The sequence below is a fragment of the Oryzias melastigma genome, linkage group LG1 (genome assembly GCF_002922805.2).
Source record: "Oryzias melastigma strain HK-1 linkage group LG1, ASM292280v2, whole genome shotgun sequence".
Classification (NCBI taxonomy): domain Eukaryota; kingdom Metazoa; phylum Chordata; class Actinopteri; order Beloniformes; family Adrianichthyidae; genus Oryzias; species Oryzias melastigma.
Window position 1 is genome coordinate 28913435 of NC_050512.1, and position 15284 is coordinate 28928718.

Genomic DNA, 15284 nt, shown 5'->3' on the forward strand with positions numbered 1-15284 from the left:
CAGTCAAACCAGCTCTGCAGAGTCCATGTTTGCAGAGTGCAAGTGAATTTAGGTTTCAAATGTTCCTAAAACACAGCGGCGCATAAAGTTGCACACATCAACCGAATCCTTGGTGAATATTGCTTTTGAGAAAATGTAAATTTTAAGCAAAAAGAAGTGTATGGCAACACATTAGTCAGAAATATTACAGAATTTTTAAGAAAAACCAACTTCTGCTTTCCATGCACTGGATTACTCACTGTTGCATCAGCTCTTCATTGAAATTTCCTTTCATGTTTGCTATTTAACAGCTTTTTGGAGTAAATTATGCATTTATGTAATTTATTTGATCATCTTTTTTATATTCTAAAACCTGTTTTGATTCCACAATATTTTATGTATTTATTTTTAGAACCAATAAAATAAAATGTGGAAAATGTATGTTTTAGTGTTGGATTTTTTTTTTTTTTAAATAAAAAAAACTGTATTTGGTAAAAGTGGCAAATTGGGGGTTTATTGATACTTTTGGAGGACTTTGCTCTGCAAAAACACAGAATTTCCACATTTCTGTGTGCTGCTCTGTTTCTCTTCTGCTCTGTGATGTGGAGGCATGGCGTCGGGAGCGCGCACGCAGCCCGTGTGTTTCACTTCCAGGTGCAGGCTGCTGCGGTCCAGTCACATTTCAACACGAACAGCTTTCTGCCTCATAAAGGCGCATGCGCGCTAGGGCTGACCCCTCCGGTTCTGCGTGCACTGCCACGTTAGTAGCGGTAGACACAAAATACCAGCTACTCTCCCAGCCTTTAACAAGAAGGGCAACAAAAGAACCACAAACCGAGACGGTTTTCTTAGTAAATTCGCTACAGGTCGTCTCTGCAACTATTCGTTTCCCCTGTCAGGAAAGAAACCGGCTCGACTGTAACTATGCTGAAGTTTTTGATGCTTTGCACCCTGGCCGTGGCCAGCAGGGCTGAGATCGCGGAGGAAGAAGATGTCTTGGTGCTGAAGAAAAGTAATTTCGACGAAGCTCTGCAAGCTCACCCCAACATTCTGGTCGAGTTCTGTGAGTATTATTTGCTGTTTCTTGTCGGCTAACGTTAGCGGCGCTCTGCGGGCGCCTGGACGCGGAGCTAGCTAGCTAAACCAAGCCGGTGCTCGGTGTTAGCTTTCAACTTTGTCGCTTGAAACAAGTTATTTTACTCACAGGGAATACATGCATATTTTGTCGTGAAACACAAATTTTAGTTTCCACTTCATGAGATGCACTTATGAAAATTGTGTTTTCTTCGTTTTAATTCAGCGTCAAATTTAGCTTAATCAGAGTTTAGCTGCACGCGGGGTTTTATCACTACTATGAAATATAAAATTAATTGGAAATGCTTATATTAAAGGGGGTATTTTGTTAAATATTTTTCTTACAAAACATTGTTTGGGGCGTTGCAGTAAATTGATGAGTTGCTTACTTTTTTGTCATGAGCTAACTCGGTGAAAGTAGCGCGTGGGAGTCTAAAGTTTCGTATTGCGGCTGTGGTTTCCTACAAGATTCTTCAGGTTTCGCTTTCACCGTCATTCTAACTTTTAAAACCGAAATTTTCCAATTAACGGGACACCAATGAGTCACCGATTGCATCCCTTGGACTTGAGGGACGCTGTGTTGACCTGTTGAGTGACGTCTGATTGGACGAATCAGAAGTAGCTGCGGGGGTGACTGACCAATGACCTGCGGGTGGGCGGGACAACCTACCCATCGCTCAGAGGGGCGGGATCTCAGTCGGTTTGTGCAGCTAGGTTGACGTGTACTTTACCAAAGAACAACGTTTATGTGGACTCAACTTTGACGAGGAAGTTTAGTTCATCCGCAAGTGATAGAAGGGTGGGGGGGTCATATGCTACGTGTCACTACTTATAAATTGTCATCAGTTAGGAATGTGTCTTTTTTTTCTTATCGAAGTCCACATGCATACATTTTAACCTATAATATTAAGATTATAAGATACTCTTTTTCATGTATTTTTTTCTTTTATATTTGTACTTTTATGCATTGAATTAGTCAATTGTCATTAAAACATTTGTCTTAAATAAACAAAAATATATTTTTTAGATGGAGCATTCAAGAAATGACAAATCTAAAACATTAACATTATTTTGTCAGTTTTCTGGAAATGACTTGAAATGTTTATGTACTTTTTATTTATATTCATAATCAATTTAGTTTATATTTGAAGTCTTTTTCTTTAAATAATTTCCGAACTTTAGTTAAATTTGTGAATTCCTTTCATATTTAAAGAAAAATCACATTTAATTTGATGTATACTGAAGATTTTCCCTGTTCTTAATCTAATTTGTTTATGTACTTTAAAAAATATATATATTTGTCGATTGAGTATATTGACCATTTTGGTGGCATCCAGATGACCCCAGCCTTACATTGAGGTGATCCCTCCCAAAGGTGGAGAGTATTTTGTCTTCACGTACACTGGTGAATATTTTAAAAAAAAGAAAAATCCTTGGAGAAAGTTCATCGTGCTGTCTTGTGGGGTCCAGATGACCCCACTTTTAATGTAAACATGCCTAGGGTAGCACAAGGCTTACAAACCTCTGAATGTGCTTCACAGATGCACCATGGTGCGGCCACTGCAAGGCCCTGGCTCCAGAGTACGCCAAAGCTGCCGGCCTGCTGAAGGCCGAGGGCTCAGAAATCCGCCTGGGTAAGGTAGACGCCACAGAGGAGACCGAGCTGGCCCAAGAGTTCGGCGTCCGAGGATATCCCACCATCAAGTTCTTCAAAGGAGGAGATAAAGAATCTCCTAAAGAGTACTCAGGTGAGTTTGTTTTATGCATGTTTTTTCAGATAGTTTTGGATCAAACATTTAATAGCACTTTGACAAAGACGAGGATGAATTTTTGAAATGGAAAAAAACTTCAAGGATGCAGTTTTGCAAACCTCTTGTCCCCATTTTAAGTCTAAACACCGAGTCTGCCTTCTCAAATTTCACAATAAAAGCCCTATTCTATGAATTTCCTTAACTCTGAGAAAACATCAAGCTTCTTGAATTACATTTGTTAAGCTTGACAGGTTCTTGGGTAAAAAATAAACTTCCACTTTAGAAGTTCAAACCCCAACATGCCTGAGGAAAATGCTAAAAGGTGGTTTCTCTTTTTTTAGACATGTTTTTAAATTTTTTAAATGGAATGTAACGTTTCTTTTTGGCAGAGCATATTCAATTTCAGTGAAACAAGTTGGTGGTTGCAGTGACAAACGGGAAAGATGCCCTACACCAGGAACTGTTCTTAAATCTCTTTTCAAAAGGGCTTCTTTGTTCCTGCCTGCAACCTGAAGTTTTATTTACACTGCAGCAGGAGTTTGTTTTTCCTCCTAAGCTGATGTAATCTGCTGTAGTACCACAGAGTGAGTGGAATCACATAAAACGTTAACATGCATTTTACATGGCAGAAAGAATCGGGTCAAACTAGCGACAGCGAGGCCCACCAGCTCCCTTCATTTTTTTGTAATTCGATCTAAATGGCGAACCAGCCAATCGCCGTCCAGCAGCACGCAGACATGAGGCAGAGTATGGGCCGGGCCTCCCACTCACGTTCCTCCCATGCTGACTCCGAGCTGAGGCAGACATATGTGCCTTTCCTCACGTCTCCCCCGCTCAGCTGGCCCGTGCCCAGATCCATTCAGAATGGGTTTGGAGAGAAAGTTTGGAAGAAGTGCTTTTGTGGACATGACTGCTATAATTTCAACGAGCCTCATCATCAGGCCACCACAGAAAATACTAGCTTACATCTTACCTCAGGTGTGGTTTTGTTTAAAGACTCATTGTAACAAACTCCGAACAACATTCCCATTTCGAATACATTTACAGTTTCATTAGTTGTTCTGAAATTGTTCTCCATATTTGACCCGTGCCTTGGGGGCGCGGTGAGCTGCAGACACAGCCGCAAATGGGAACCATTTGGTGGTTAATCTCCTGATCTGACCTGTTATTGCTTAATGTCAAACAGGGAGTCTTTAGTATGACTGGATTTGAACTCAGTCTCAGGGCGGACACTCTACCATAAGATCACTAAGCTGATTTACTGAATAAAGTCTGGTGTTTTAAAATAAGTGTCCACACCTGTAAATCTCCACAAATATTAGCTGTAACATCCTTGATTTTTATTTTTGTTTTTTTTTTAACCACATTTCACACATTTAAATCGTTTTTGCTTCATCGGTTTGACGCCCGTCTTCCCCACGCTCAAATGCTTGACCTATTGTGTTTTGTTGCAGCTGGCAGGCAGGCTGATGACATCGTCAGCTGGTTGAAGAAGCGCACAGGACCTGCTGTCACCCCCCTGGCCGAGGTCACTGATGCAGAGTCTCTGATCGCTGACAATGAGGTGGCAATCATCGGCTTTTTCAAGGTGCGACTCTGATCTCTCCCATCTTTAAGACACCTTAATATTTTAATAAACTGGTTTTGCATTTTGAATAGGTATAATTATCATTTTAAACAATTAAAATTAGACATCTATGCAGCTTAAAATGTTTTTTTTCTCTGTAGGATGCTAACTCGGATGATGCCAAAGCCTATGAAAAAGCAGCTGAGGCCATGGATGACGTTCCCTTCGCCATTACTTCCAGCGATGCTGTTTACTCCAAGTTTGAGGTCTCCAAAGACAGCGTTGTCCTCTTCAAGAAGGTTAGTTTAAAGTTTTGTCTTTTAAATTCTACTTTTGGTCCTTTTGAATGGGAAGCCAGGAGTGGTGATGTAGTTGAGCTGCTGAAAGCGCCCCGCCGTTTTTATGATTTACACCTTTTTTGTAAGCCGATACCGCAGCCTTCTCCCCAACCGAGCCACTTGCTAATCCTGGCCTCCCCGTGGTCCGTTAACATTTTAGATATTCTCTGACCTTTGGGCCAACACCACAACCTGATCAGTAAGTTACATAAGTGCTTGAGTTACGGCTGAACGATCAAAATGCGAATAAAGCTATGTATCAAAAGTAGCCCCCCGAAGGCTGACCTAAAATCCAAAAATGGACTCTGCCTTATTCATTGATACTCGCATGTGGTGCTGGTCTGTAATCCCAGCTGGTGGGTGTGCATGAACAGAAATACTGGACCCTTGATCTTACCACTGACCCAGTATATCCTTAATACCCTAACACACTTCATGCCTGATTTATCTTTTCTTAACTTAAATAAAATTATGGCATCTAGGTAAAATTTTAAAACATCTCTTAGGAATAATAGGCATTTTTTTAAAAGATATTCAAGAGTGAATATAAATAAAAGTATAAAGCCTTTAACTGTTCAAATATGGACAAAATTTGAGCGTAAAATTATTTTGTATTGGGTCCAGTATAACTTCTTGTTTGGTTTATGTTATTTATGTACTGAATTTTAGTCATTTAGACATCCATGTTTGGTTTGACCCACTGGACCACATTCTGTATTCATGATTTTTTATTTTTCCCCCTTTTAAGTCAACCAAACCTTTCCAGCAGATTAAGGTCTTAGTCTGCACCGTAAACGTGTAAGATGAGCAAAAATATGTATCTAGTTTTCCCTGAAAATCTTTTAGGGTATAAAAGGAAGCTTCTTAAATGTGAAAATATCCAGGGTTCCTGTTTAAACATTGAAAATTGAGTCCTAAGAATAGATCTAACGACTCATTAAAGAAAGCAGCTCTGCTGGCGGTTTCTGCCAAGAGCGTTTCCATATCTGCTGAGACACTCGGAACTTGACAAAATCACCTGACGCTTCTCCTAAATGCAGCTAGCTGCAGGTTTAGAGATCATTCTGATGCTGAAAAGGGTCTGTTTTTTGTGATGTTTGATTGGCTGCACTTTCACCTCAATCTGGAGGAGATGGTGAGTCAAAAACCCCTGACAGCGTGGAAAGATTACAGCTGATAAACGTGATGATCATGTAGAAACACTCGACATGTTGGACTTGAAGGTCTGCACTGCGAGGTCACTGCTGTTTCCTTATCTGAACCAGGTTAAAGTCCAGAATGAGAGTGGAAGCTGAATGGATTAAAGATGAACTTTAAAGTTTTTCCGGTGCATCATTTTACCTCACACTTGGACTTGGTCCTGGTCTAGGTCGCGTCACACTGCCGCTGCATGGATAAAAATTTGTCGTGTGAATATACGTGGCAAAAGTGAGAAAGGTTGTGGACTTTTACGCAAAATTTTCATAGATGTATCACAAATGAACCACATTAAAAACCACAAAAGAAATAAGAATAAACCATAGAACCATAATCGTAGAATAATTTATAGACCATGGAGTAGGCCTGGGTTGATAAAAATAAATTTTCCAATTTTGAATTGAAGCTTTAAAGATCAATAATCAACTCGTCAAAAATATAAATCGATTTAGCACATAAAGCTTGATGCTAACGTTTAATGGAATTTTCCATAGGACGGCTAATGCTAACGCTCGATCGACTTAAACATAAATTACTGACTAAATGAACATCTTTATAAACTCACAGGCATGGATTTTCCAAACTCCTTTAAGGAATTTTTTTTTTAAGTAACCATTTGTGGTCTAAAGCATTGTTTTTTTGCTCATTCATTCTTCTTCTGTTATAAGGTGTAATGCTATAGTGTGATCGCCACCTAGTGGCCAAACTGAAACGTCCTCCAGGTGAAGCAGAACAATGTTTACAATGTTAATGATCTGAACATTTTTGTTAGAACTTTAGAGAAACCATGTAACACTGTATGATATTAATATTCTCATTATTTCACTGATGCATTTTACAGTAAATAAACTGTATAGATTAATATATTTAAATCATATAGTAGATTATTAATGTATTTTTAAACAAATGTGTAAACTCAAAATTGAATTGAATACGAAAAAAAAAATCAAAATCAAATCATTTCAGGAAATTATAATCGAGGTCCTAAATACGATAGATTTGTGTGTCAGCTATGTAATATATTTAGTGTGATGTGTGCCGAATACGCAACATAAATTATACATCGGTGGTGGATGCGTGAAAAGTCTGTTAGACATATGTGGAACTGTTGTGGAAAACCACAAAGGCATCTTTCAAAAAATCTTGCACAATTGCGCAAAATTTGCTTATAATTTACATATTATATGCATAAACTGCTATTCTTATACAACCGAAAATTTTTGACCGCTCAGAACAGACCCTCGGCGGACATCTGCGCACATCGACGAACGCAAGAAACTCTTCTGAAATTCAGGCATGTTTCACGACAATGCACAGATTATATGTAGCGGCGGTGTGACACCACCTTAAATAGCTGCAGCCCATGCAGATAAAACTGGGGTGGTTCTGATGCACAGTCACCTTCATAGATGGTGTGTCACTGCGAATGGAAAGGCCAAGTTGCCTCAGCATGAAGCAGCTTTTAATATCCCGACCCTTTAAGATGATCCTCCTTCATGTCGGCTCCTGCAGCCCGGCTCTAACTGCCATTGTCGGGTCTCCGGTTCAGACTGGTATCTCCTCCTGCTTATAAATGGCGCTGACATGTGGCCTGCAGTTATGCGGCATCGTGTGAGAGCAGGTGTTCGCTTAATAAACAGAATGGTTTCTCAGATTTGTTTAGTTTCGTACCCCACCCAAAGCCTGGCGATGTGCCATCACCCCCCCCCCCCATTTCGTGTTTCCCAGTAAGAGGATTTTTGGCACAGCTAACGGCCAATCTTTAGATTCGTCTAGTAAATCTATTTTGGTTGTTCTCAGGCAGATTAAAGCAGATCAGCGGTTGATGATGGCTCTTTGCTCCACAGTTCGATGAAGGGCGAAACACCTTTGATGGAGAGCTGACCAAAGACAACCTCCTCGCTTTTGTCAAAGCCAACCAGCTGCCTCTGGTCATCGAGTTCACCGAGCAGGTAACTACCATCATTTCGCAGTGACGAACAAAACAGCTTTCACTGCAATGTGGTTAAATCTCTTGTTTTTGTGCAGACCGCTCCTAAAATCTTCGGTGGAGAAATCAAGTCCCACATCCTCATGTTTTTGCCCAAAGCTGCTTCAGACTTCCAGGAGAAGATGGACCAGTTTAAGAAAGCTGCAGCAGGATTCAAGGGTCAGGTGGGGAAACGGTCTCTGCTCCATTAAGACGTTTTGCAGCCAAGTCGGACGCTGACCACCTTCCTGCCTCTCTGTCCAGATTCTGTTCATTTTCATCGACAGCGACGTTGACGACAACCAGCGCATCCTGGAGTTCTTCGGCTTGAAGAAGGAAGAGTGCCCCGCCATCCGCCTCATCACCCTGGAGGACGAAATGACCAAATACAAACCAGAGAGCAAAGACATCACCGCAGAGAGCATCACGGCGTTCTGCACCCAGTTTGTTGAAGGCAAACTTAAGGTGAAAACATGTATAAAGCACCACTGCGATCATCTTTTGAACCATTTTAACAGCATTCCCAACATTATTTTTAATTATGCAGTTTTTGGCCAAAATCAGAAAAAACATGTCATTTTCTAGGACGCAGGAGTTCACTAGAAGTTTGCTGGAATTGTTGGCAACCAGCAACTAAGCTAGTAAAGTCCGTTAGCTTGATGCTAACGTTTAAAGGAATTTCCCATAGTAAGGCTAACGCTCAGTCAACCTAAACATACATTGTTGACTAAATTAACATCTTTATAAACTTGTAGGTATGAATTTTTCAAACTCTTAAGGAAATATTTTCCAAATTTACTATTTGTGGTCTAAGACATTGGGGTTTTTTCCCCCTCATACTCTGTTCTTTTTCTGGAATAAGGTGTAATGCTATAGCGTGATCACCACCTAGTGGTCAAACTGAAACGTCCTCCAGGAGAAGCAGAACAATGTTTACAATGTTAATGATCTGAGCATTTTTGTTAGAACTTCTCCTTTAGAGAATCCATGTAACACTGTATGATATTAACAATCTCATTATTTCACTTATTTTACAGTATGTGAACTGGATCATTAATATAAATATATTTAAATCATATGGTAGATGATCAATGTATTTCTAAACAAATGTGTAAGCTCAAAATTGAATTAATTGAAGAATAGAAAAAAACGGAATAGAATAATTTCTGTAAATTATAATCGATACCCAGCCCTAAAATAAATGTCCTCATCTGTAAAACACCAATAATTACACTTTAAAAACACAATTTTTATCAGTCTTTTCATTTATGGTGTAAATATGCATCAATTCCATGTAGTAACGTATTCTTTTTATTTTCCTACAGCCTCACCTCATGAGCCAGGACATCCCTGAAGACTGGGACAAAAACCCCGTCAGGGTTTTGGTCGGCAAGAACTTTGAGGAGGTTGCTTTTGACCCCAAAAAGAACGTCTTCATTGAATTTTGTAAGCACGTCTCCTTTTCTATCAGTTTGAGGTCTAGTTTTCAGCTCTGCACTGAGGCAAAGCCTCCATCATGGGTGTGAAAGTCGGCTATCCGCCACGTTGTTTTCAAATATTGACGGGGCAGGTTGTCAAAGCATCTGATGACCTCCCAACTCGCAGCTCAGCAAATTAAACGGCTACCAGACACTGACCCTGAAAAGACGAGGGTTATATTTAAGCGCAAGGCAATATTCACAGCCAAATGCTGACTATTTTTGGAGAAATTTTCCACGTCTGGTTGGTAAAAACAGCTTATGGTTTAAGCATTACAGGGAAAGCGGATATTCCCTGATGGGTAAAAGGTGGGTGGGTGGGGAGTTCCTAGACATTCAAGTTGGAGCAAAGCCACGAGGTTTAGATTATAGCCTGGATAGATGGAGCAATTGTTACAGTTTGTGATGCAAAGATTTGCTTAATAATTTGTGCAAAAATAAGATTAACTTAGTGTTCCCCTTTCTTTCCAGATGCGCCCTGGTGTGGACACTGCAAACAGCTGGCTCCCATTTGGGACAAACTGGGAGAGAAATACAAGGACAGTTCTGACATCATTGTGGCTAAGATGGACTCCACAGCCAATGAGATCGAAGCTGTCAAAGTCCACAGCTTCCCCACTCTGAAGTTCTTCCCTGCAGGAGAAGACCGCCAGGTGAGCTGCTCGCCATTCACATTTTAACTGCTCCTTCTTCTAAACCTGAAAAGAACCAAGCTGATAAAGGTCAATAAATATAATCCTCTGGTATATTTTTGACCAAGTGACCTTATGTCAGCCATAACTGAGCTCTGGGGTCAATGAGGCCGTTTATATGGCCAAAAAAAAATAGAAATATGGAAGCATTTTGATCGGAAAGTCTTGGGCTGCATGTTTTACTTATCTGACACATGTCTTTAAATTTTCTGTTACTTGAAAAATAATGACCAGTCTCCTTTTCATAAATGTCATAAAGTTTGCTGTTGTCCTCTGGTCTCCAAACGGCGGTTACCTTGGATACGCAGTGCTACCCTGGGTCTCGGATCCTAAATTACTTTCGGTTTCCTGCTTTATCTGCAGGCATAAAACCGTAACATTTTTATAGATTAATGTGGGTAGACACATGGAATCATCAGCTAGATATCTGATTACCAGATCATTGCTACTGTTGGGGAAAAAGTTATTAAATTGTCCTACCAACTCAGTGGCCTTGTGATAGTATCTCTTCCCTGACAGAGTTCAAATCCATGGTCTTACCAAATACTCTAAAAACGGGACCCAATTTGTGGACACTATAAACCCTTGTGCTATCTTATGGGGTCCAGATGACCCCACCCTTATATTGATGTGGGATTCCTCCCATGACAAAGGTGGACAGGATTTTATGTCTGCCACAGACACCAGTGAAGATTAAAAAAAAATCCTTGAGGGGGTAAAAAGTTCAGCACGTTGTCTTGTGGGGTCCAGATGACCCAAGTTTTAATGTAAACATGGATATCACAAGCGTTATGGGGTTTGGATTGGGGTTAGATGACCAGATTGTTCCAGAGTGGAGTTGTGACTGCACCTTACCACCCAAGCTAGGTGTGTGACAACTAGTTCCACATGTGATGCTACGTAGATGACAGAAATGAGGTTTTTGAACACGCTTTTAGCGTCCGGTGTTCACACTCGCGCCTGTACTCGCAGTTAAAAGAGGCTTGGTGCAAATCTCATGAATCTTGCTCCAGTTTTTTTCTTCTACAGCTCTATTCTGTTACTAAAGACTTGGTGTCAGAGAATTCTGGTCGGGCACAAACTGCAATCATTGATTTTTCTTTTTCATGATTGATTTTGAACTGGTTGGCACTTCTGTGAATTAAAAAGGACGCTACACATACGTCACTACCAAACGAGAGTCCCTGATTGGTCAAAGTCTGACTGGTTTAATGTACACATTTGCCACATGTTTTGCACATAGAATCTTAAAATGCGTATATAGATGCATCTACATCACGTCTCAAAGTCGAGGCCCGGGGGCCGAATCCGGCCCTCCAGATCATTTAATTTTATTGTTATGACCTGATGTTATCTTGCGCTTATTTCAAACTTTTGTCTAAATTTGTTTTTACGGTGAGTAAAATATTGAAAGTTTAATCTGGAATAATATTCCTGCCTTTTTTATTCATAGTAATGTTAAAAAGTTACATTTTTGAAGTTTAGTTTTAGAGTGTTTAATAAATGTTTATCCTATTCGGCCCGCAACCTAAGGTGTGTTTTGGATTTTGGCCCCCTGTGCGATTGGGTTTGACACCCCTGGTCTACATACTCTTTATTGAAACATTTTATTGCTCACGTATTTCCGAGTCCGCTGTGAACACGGCACTTAGAGTTCTTCAGAAAAACCTGCTGTAGACTTGGAGATAAATTGTCTTTTACGTGTTAGAACCATTTGACTCCAGTGTTCCTTAAAAACAAACTTATTGACTAAGATAAAAAATATCTGAATTAAAATGATTAAGAAAAAGTTATTTTTCCCCTTTAGGTGATCGACTACAATGGAGAGCGAACGCTGGAGGGCTTTACAAAGTTCCTGGAGAGTGGAGGGAAAGAAGGCGGAGCTCCTGCTGGAGACGATGACGATGATGGGGAATCACAGGTGAGGTTATCCAATGGGAAGCAGCGTGGACTCGACCTTGATGAATGTTTTAAAACAACTATTTAGTAAAACAGAAATTTGTGTAGATATTTAGAAGTCTGAGGAGCGTTTTTCTGCAGGAAGTCCTCGGTTTTATGACAATCCTGCTTCACTGCAGACACCAAAGCATTTTCTCTGAAGTCTAATTGCGGCGCAGTGACTTCAGACCTGTAATGCCTCCTGCAGCTGTCGCAGCTGTTATGGATTTGCAGGGAGACCTGAGCCTCCTGACAAAAGCGGCACGTGCATGTCTGTCTTCTGGCTAACAGGGAAGCGTTAGTTCTGCAGGATGAAAACGCCAGCCGCTTGAAAACCTTAACGTTCAAGAATTCAGAGTTTCTCTCTTGCGGTTTCCCGCTCACTGAGACTCCTGTGCTTCCCAGGATTTGGACGATGCGGACGACCTTTCTGACCTGGAGGATGGAGGCGACGACGGACACGACGAGTTGTAAACATCGGAGGAGATGAAAGGAGAGAGCGAGAGGAGACGAGTCCCACCCCGACCCTTTCAACCAGTCACCATCACCACTTTCACTTCTTTGTGGACTCTCCCAGTTCTGTGAACATTAATTCCCCGGGTTTTTCATTTTTTTTTTTATCTGGTCAGCTCAGCTCTGGGCTGATGGGACAGTCTTTCTTTTCTCAGATCTTCAACCTAGCAACTTCTGACCACAATGGTCTCGTCCTTGCAGGTGGGGGGGACTCTTTGGACCAGCGCTCCACCTCTGTGGGAGACCTCAATGCCTTGTCTACAGAGCTCCATATCAGCAGTTTGCCTTGTATATTTCTAAACTAAACGTCAAAAAAAGGCATTGAGATCTAGTTTTGGAAATGTTTGCTCCCCCCCTCTTGAAATGGCTCACTGTGGGTTTAAGTTCGTCGATGAGGTGGGGGCTGCCCGTCGTCCTCCTCCTGACAGAATTTCAGACGCCCGGAGGTTGTGAAGGGGTTGTGAGGACCGATCTCTCAGGGGAAAAGGGGCCATTTATGTAAATGTCTTTAGTAGAAGCCACAGTTTGTCCAGTGTAGCACAAAGAGCCCCCGCCCTCGTTTGTAGCCGTGACCAATAGTTTTCATTTCAATAGTTTTGTTCACCTCCGTCATTTCAGCATTTCTACTGGATCATTTTTTTTTTGTCAAACTAATAACATTTGGGGAAACTATTATTTAATGTCACAGTATTTTTGTTTGTTTTTGTCGAGACTGTCATTTGTACCGCACCATTGTGCCCGCTCGTTTTCGGTTGGGGCGGAGTTGGCCCGAGGACGCCTCCCCTCAGACCCGGGGCCGTCGCTGAAGCGGTCCTGATGGCTCGCACTGCATTTATGCCTAATCAGAGATTCACCGGCGTTTCTGAAGCGGACAGATTGGAGTTTACTGGCCAGTTGGGTCTGAGGGAGGATCCTGTTTTATTTCTGAGGTGGGGAGTAACGGTCGCACGCCCCGCCCCTCGTCCATACTGTTAACTTCCTACATCCCTTTAGCGCTTGTGTGTGCGTGTTTGTGTGTGTGCGTGCTGTGACGAATGTGTGGTTGGAGTGAATGCACTGTGTGATTGGCAGGAGGATGGGGGGGATCTGTAAGTAGAGCAGGTTAATGGATGTTAGTGGAGCGGGGGGGGACTAACAAAGCATTCCATCATATCCAAATTACTGTGGAAACGTGAAATGGTGGCCAATAAACAATAATACATAAACTGTTTTCTTGTTTGTTTTTTTTCTTGTTTGTCGACGGTTTCCTCCTTTATGTAAATGTCTTGAAGTTGACTCAACTTTAAGACGATGCCCATTGGATAATGAGTGGTTAATTCTTAATTGTAACCTAGTCTTTACAAAGAGAATTTTTAACTTTTGGAGCAGATTACTGAAGATAACCGAAGAGTGGGCTAGAGTTGGTTAAGTTTGTCTAGAACTCCTGATGCTTTTCCAGGTTTTGCTTACTCCAAATTAGGAAAATACAGTTTTAATCACATTAAACAAACTTTTTTTTTTAAACCCAATAGCAATTATTTGTGGTGTACCACAGGGCTCTGTACTTGGCCCATTGCTTATATTGTTGGTGCTTCTGGTTAAACATCGTCAGATGGCAAAACTCTACTTTATTTTTTTAACTGTTCAATCTAAATGGCTTAAAGTCAAGTCACATGACTCAACTTTAGACTTTTAATCTGAAATAAACCAAAGACCTCCACCGTTAGCTGACCTTTTCATTTGCTCACCAACGCCTCACCAGCCTGAAAATTTAAATCTGCTTGTGACAGAAATATTCAAATTCCAAAAATGTTATTTTACGATTTTCATCAATTCTCTTTTTTTTGTGTTTGAAAATGTGAAACTTAGATTTCAATGCCACTTTTTTTTTTTTTTTTTTTTTAGAAAAAGCATGAACTGGTTTCCTTTGCTTGGTCTTTATTGTAACTTAGTCTTTTCAAATAAGTTTTTTTTTTATGATTTTTAACTTTAGGAGCCGATTGCTAAAGATACTTGGAATATTTGAGTGGGTTTTGCCGTGACACGGCTGTTTTGTGGTGAAACCTGAGATTTGCCAATGTTGGACGTTTTCCCACAATATGGGAAAAAGAAACTTGTTCAAGCAATTTTCACGCCTATCAAGTGAGTTTGGATCAAAGGTTTGTGTTGAGGTTGGTGAGCGGTTCTAATAAATCACTTGTTTCTACTTTATACTGACTCGTATAGGAGCATTTATAATGACACTTGTTAAAAACGACCTACCATTTTACTTGTTTTTGTTTATTTTGAAGATCACTCAGCAGTTTGACTCTTTAATGAAAGATAACTATTATTGTTACAATTTCAATTAAAACTTAGTTGGTTGTGCAGCAAAAAAACACCTGTTTATTTGACTGTCGCAAAAGTGTTTGGTAACAAACGGTCTGCAACCTGAAGCTCCAGATCCACATCTTTTATTTCTCCATGGAGGCTCTTTGGTCAAACATAAAATATGTCATGGAGACTGCTGACCCAGACATGTCGACCGTCAGAGTCAGCAGCTTCCTGCTACTGGCTGCCTAACCAAAAATACCTAAAGAAAACAAAGCTGTAAACTGAGACTGCCAAGGTCCAACTCAAAACTAAAATAACAAAAAACAGCAGTGCAAGACTGCTGATGACAAAGAGGGAAAAAAGAAAAAAGAATTTTTTATGATAAACTATGTAGGTTTTTGCATCCCTGTTGACCTGAAGACATCTTGTTTACTCAACTCTACCTCCAAAATGAACAGATTTTATATGCTTTACTAAAAAGTTTGATCTTTAATGA

At 40.6% G+C, this 15284-nt stretch overlaps 1 protein-coding gene across 1 annotated transcript; it reads left to right on the top strand.

The window, feature by feature from the left end:
* The first annotated feature begins 664 nt into the window (after positions 1-664).
* On the top strand, positions 665-13701 carry p4hb (prolyl 4-hydroxylase, beta polypeptide). Its single transcript, XM_024289869.2, has 11 exons — positions 665-1042; positions 2595-2801; positions 4259-4392; positions 4533-4670; positions 7754-7858; positions 7935-8060; positions 8140-8340; positions 9201-9321; positions 9825-10006; positions 11853-11966; positions 12389-13701. The coding sequence occupies exons 1-11, from the start codon at positions 904-906 to the stop codon at positions 12455-12457; spliced, it is 1536 nt and encodes a 511-aa protein (XP_024145637.1). The 5' UTR covers positions 665-903; the 3' UTR covers positions 12458-13701.
* The last annotated feature ends 1583 nt before the right edge of the window (positions 13702-15284 follow it).

Excerpts from the sequence above, each read along its gene's own strand:
- p4hb (XM_024289869.2), top strand. The coding sequence starts at position 904 with ATGCTGAAGTTTTTGATGCTTTGCACCCTGGCCGTGGCCAGCAGGGCT. Across the intron at positions 9,322-9,824 it reads GAACGTCTTCATTGAATTTT|ATGCGCCCTGGTGTGGACAC; the intron begins GTAAGCACGTCT and ends CTTTCTTTCCAG. Across the intron at positions 10,007-11,852 it reads CTGCAGGAGAAGACCGCCAG|GTGATCGACTACAATGGAGA; the intron begins GTGAGCTGCTCG and ends TTTCCCCTTTAG.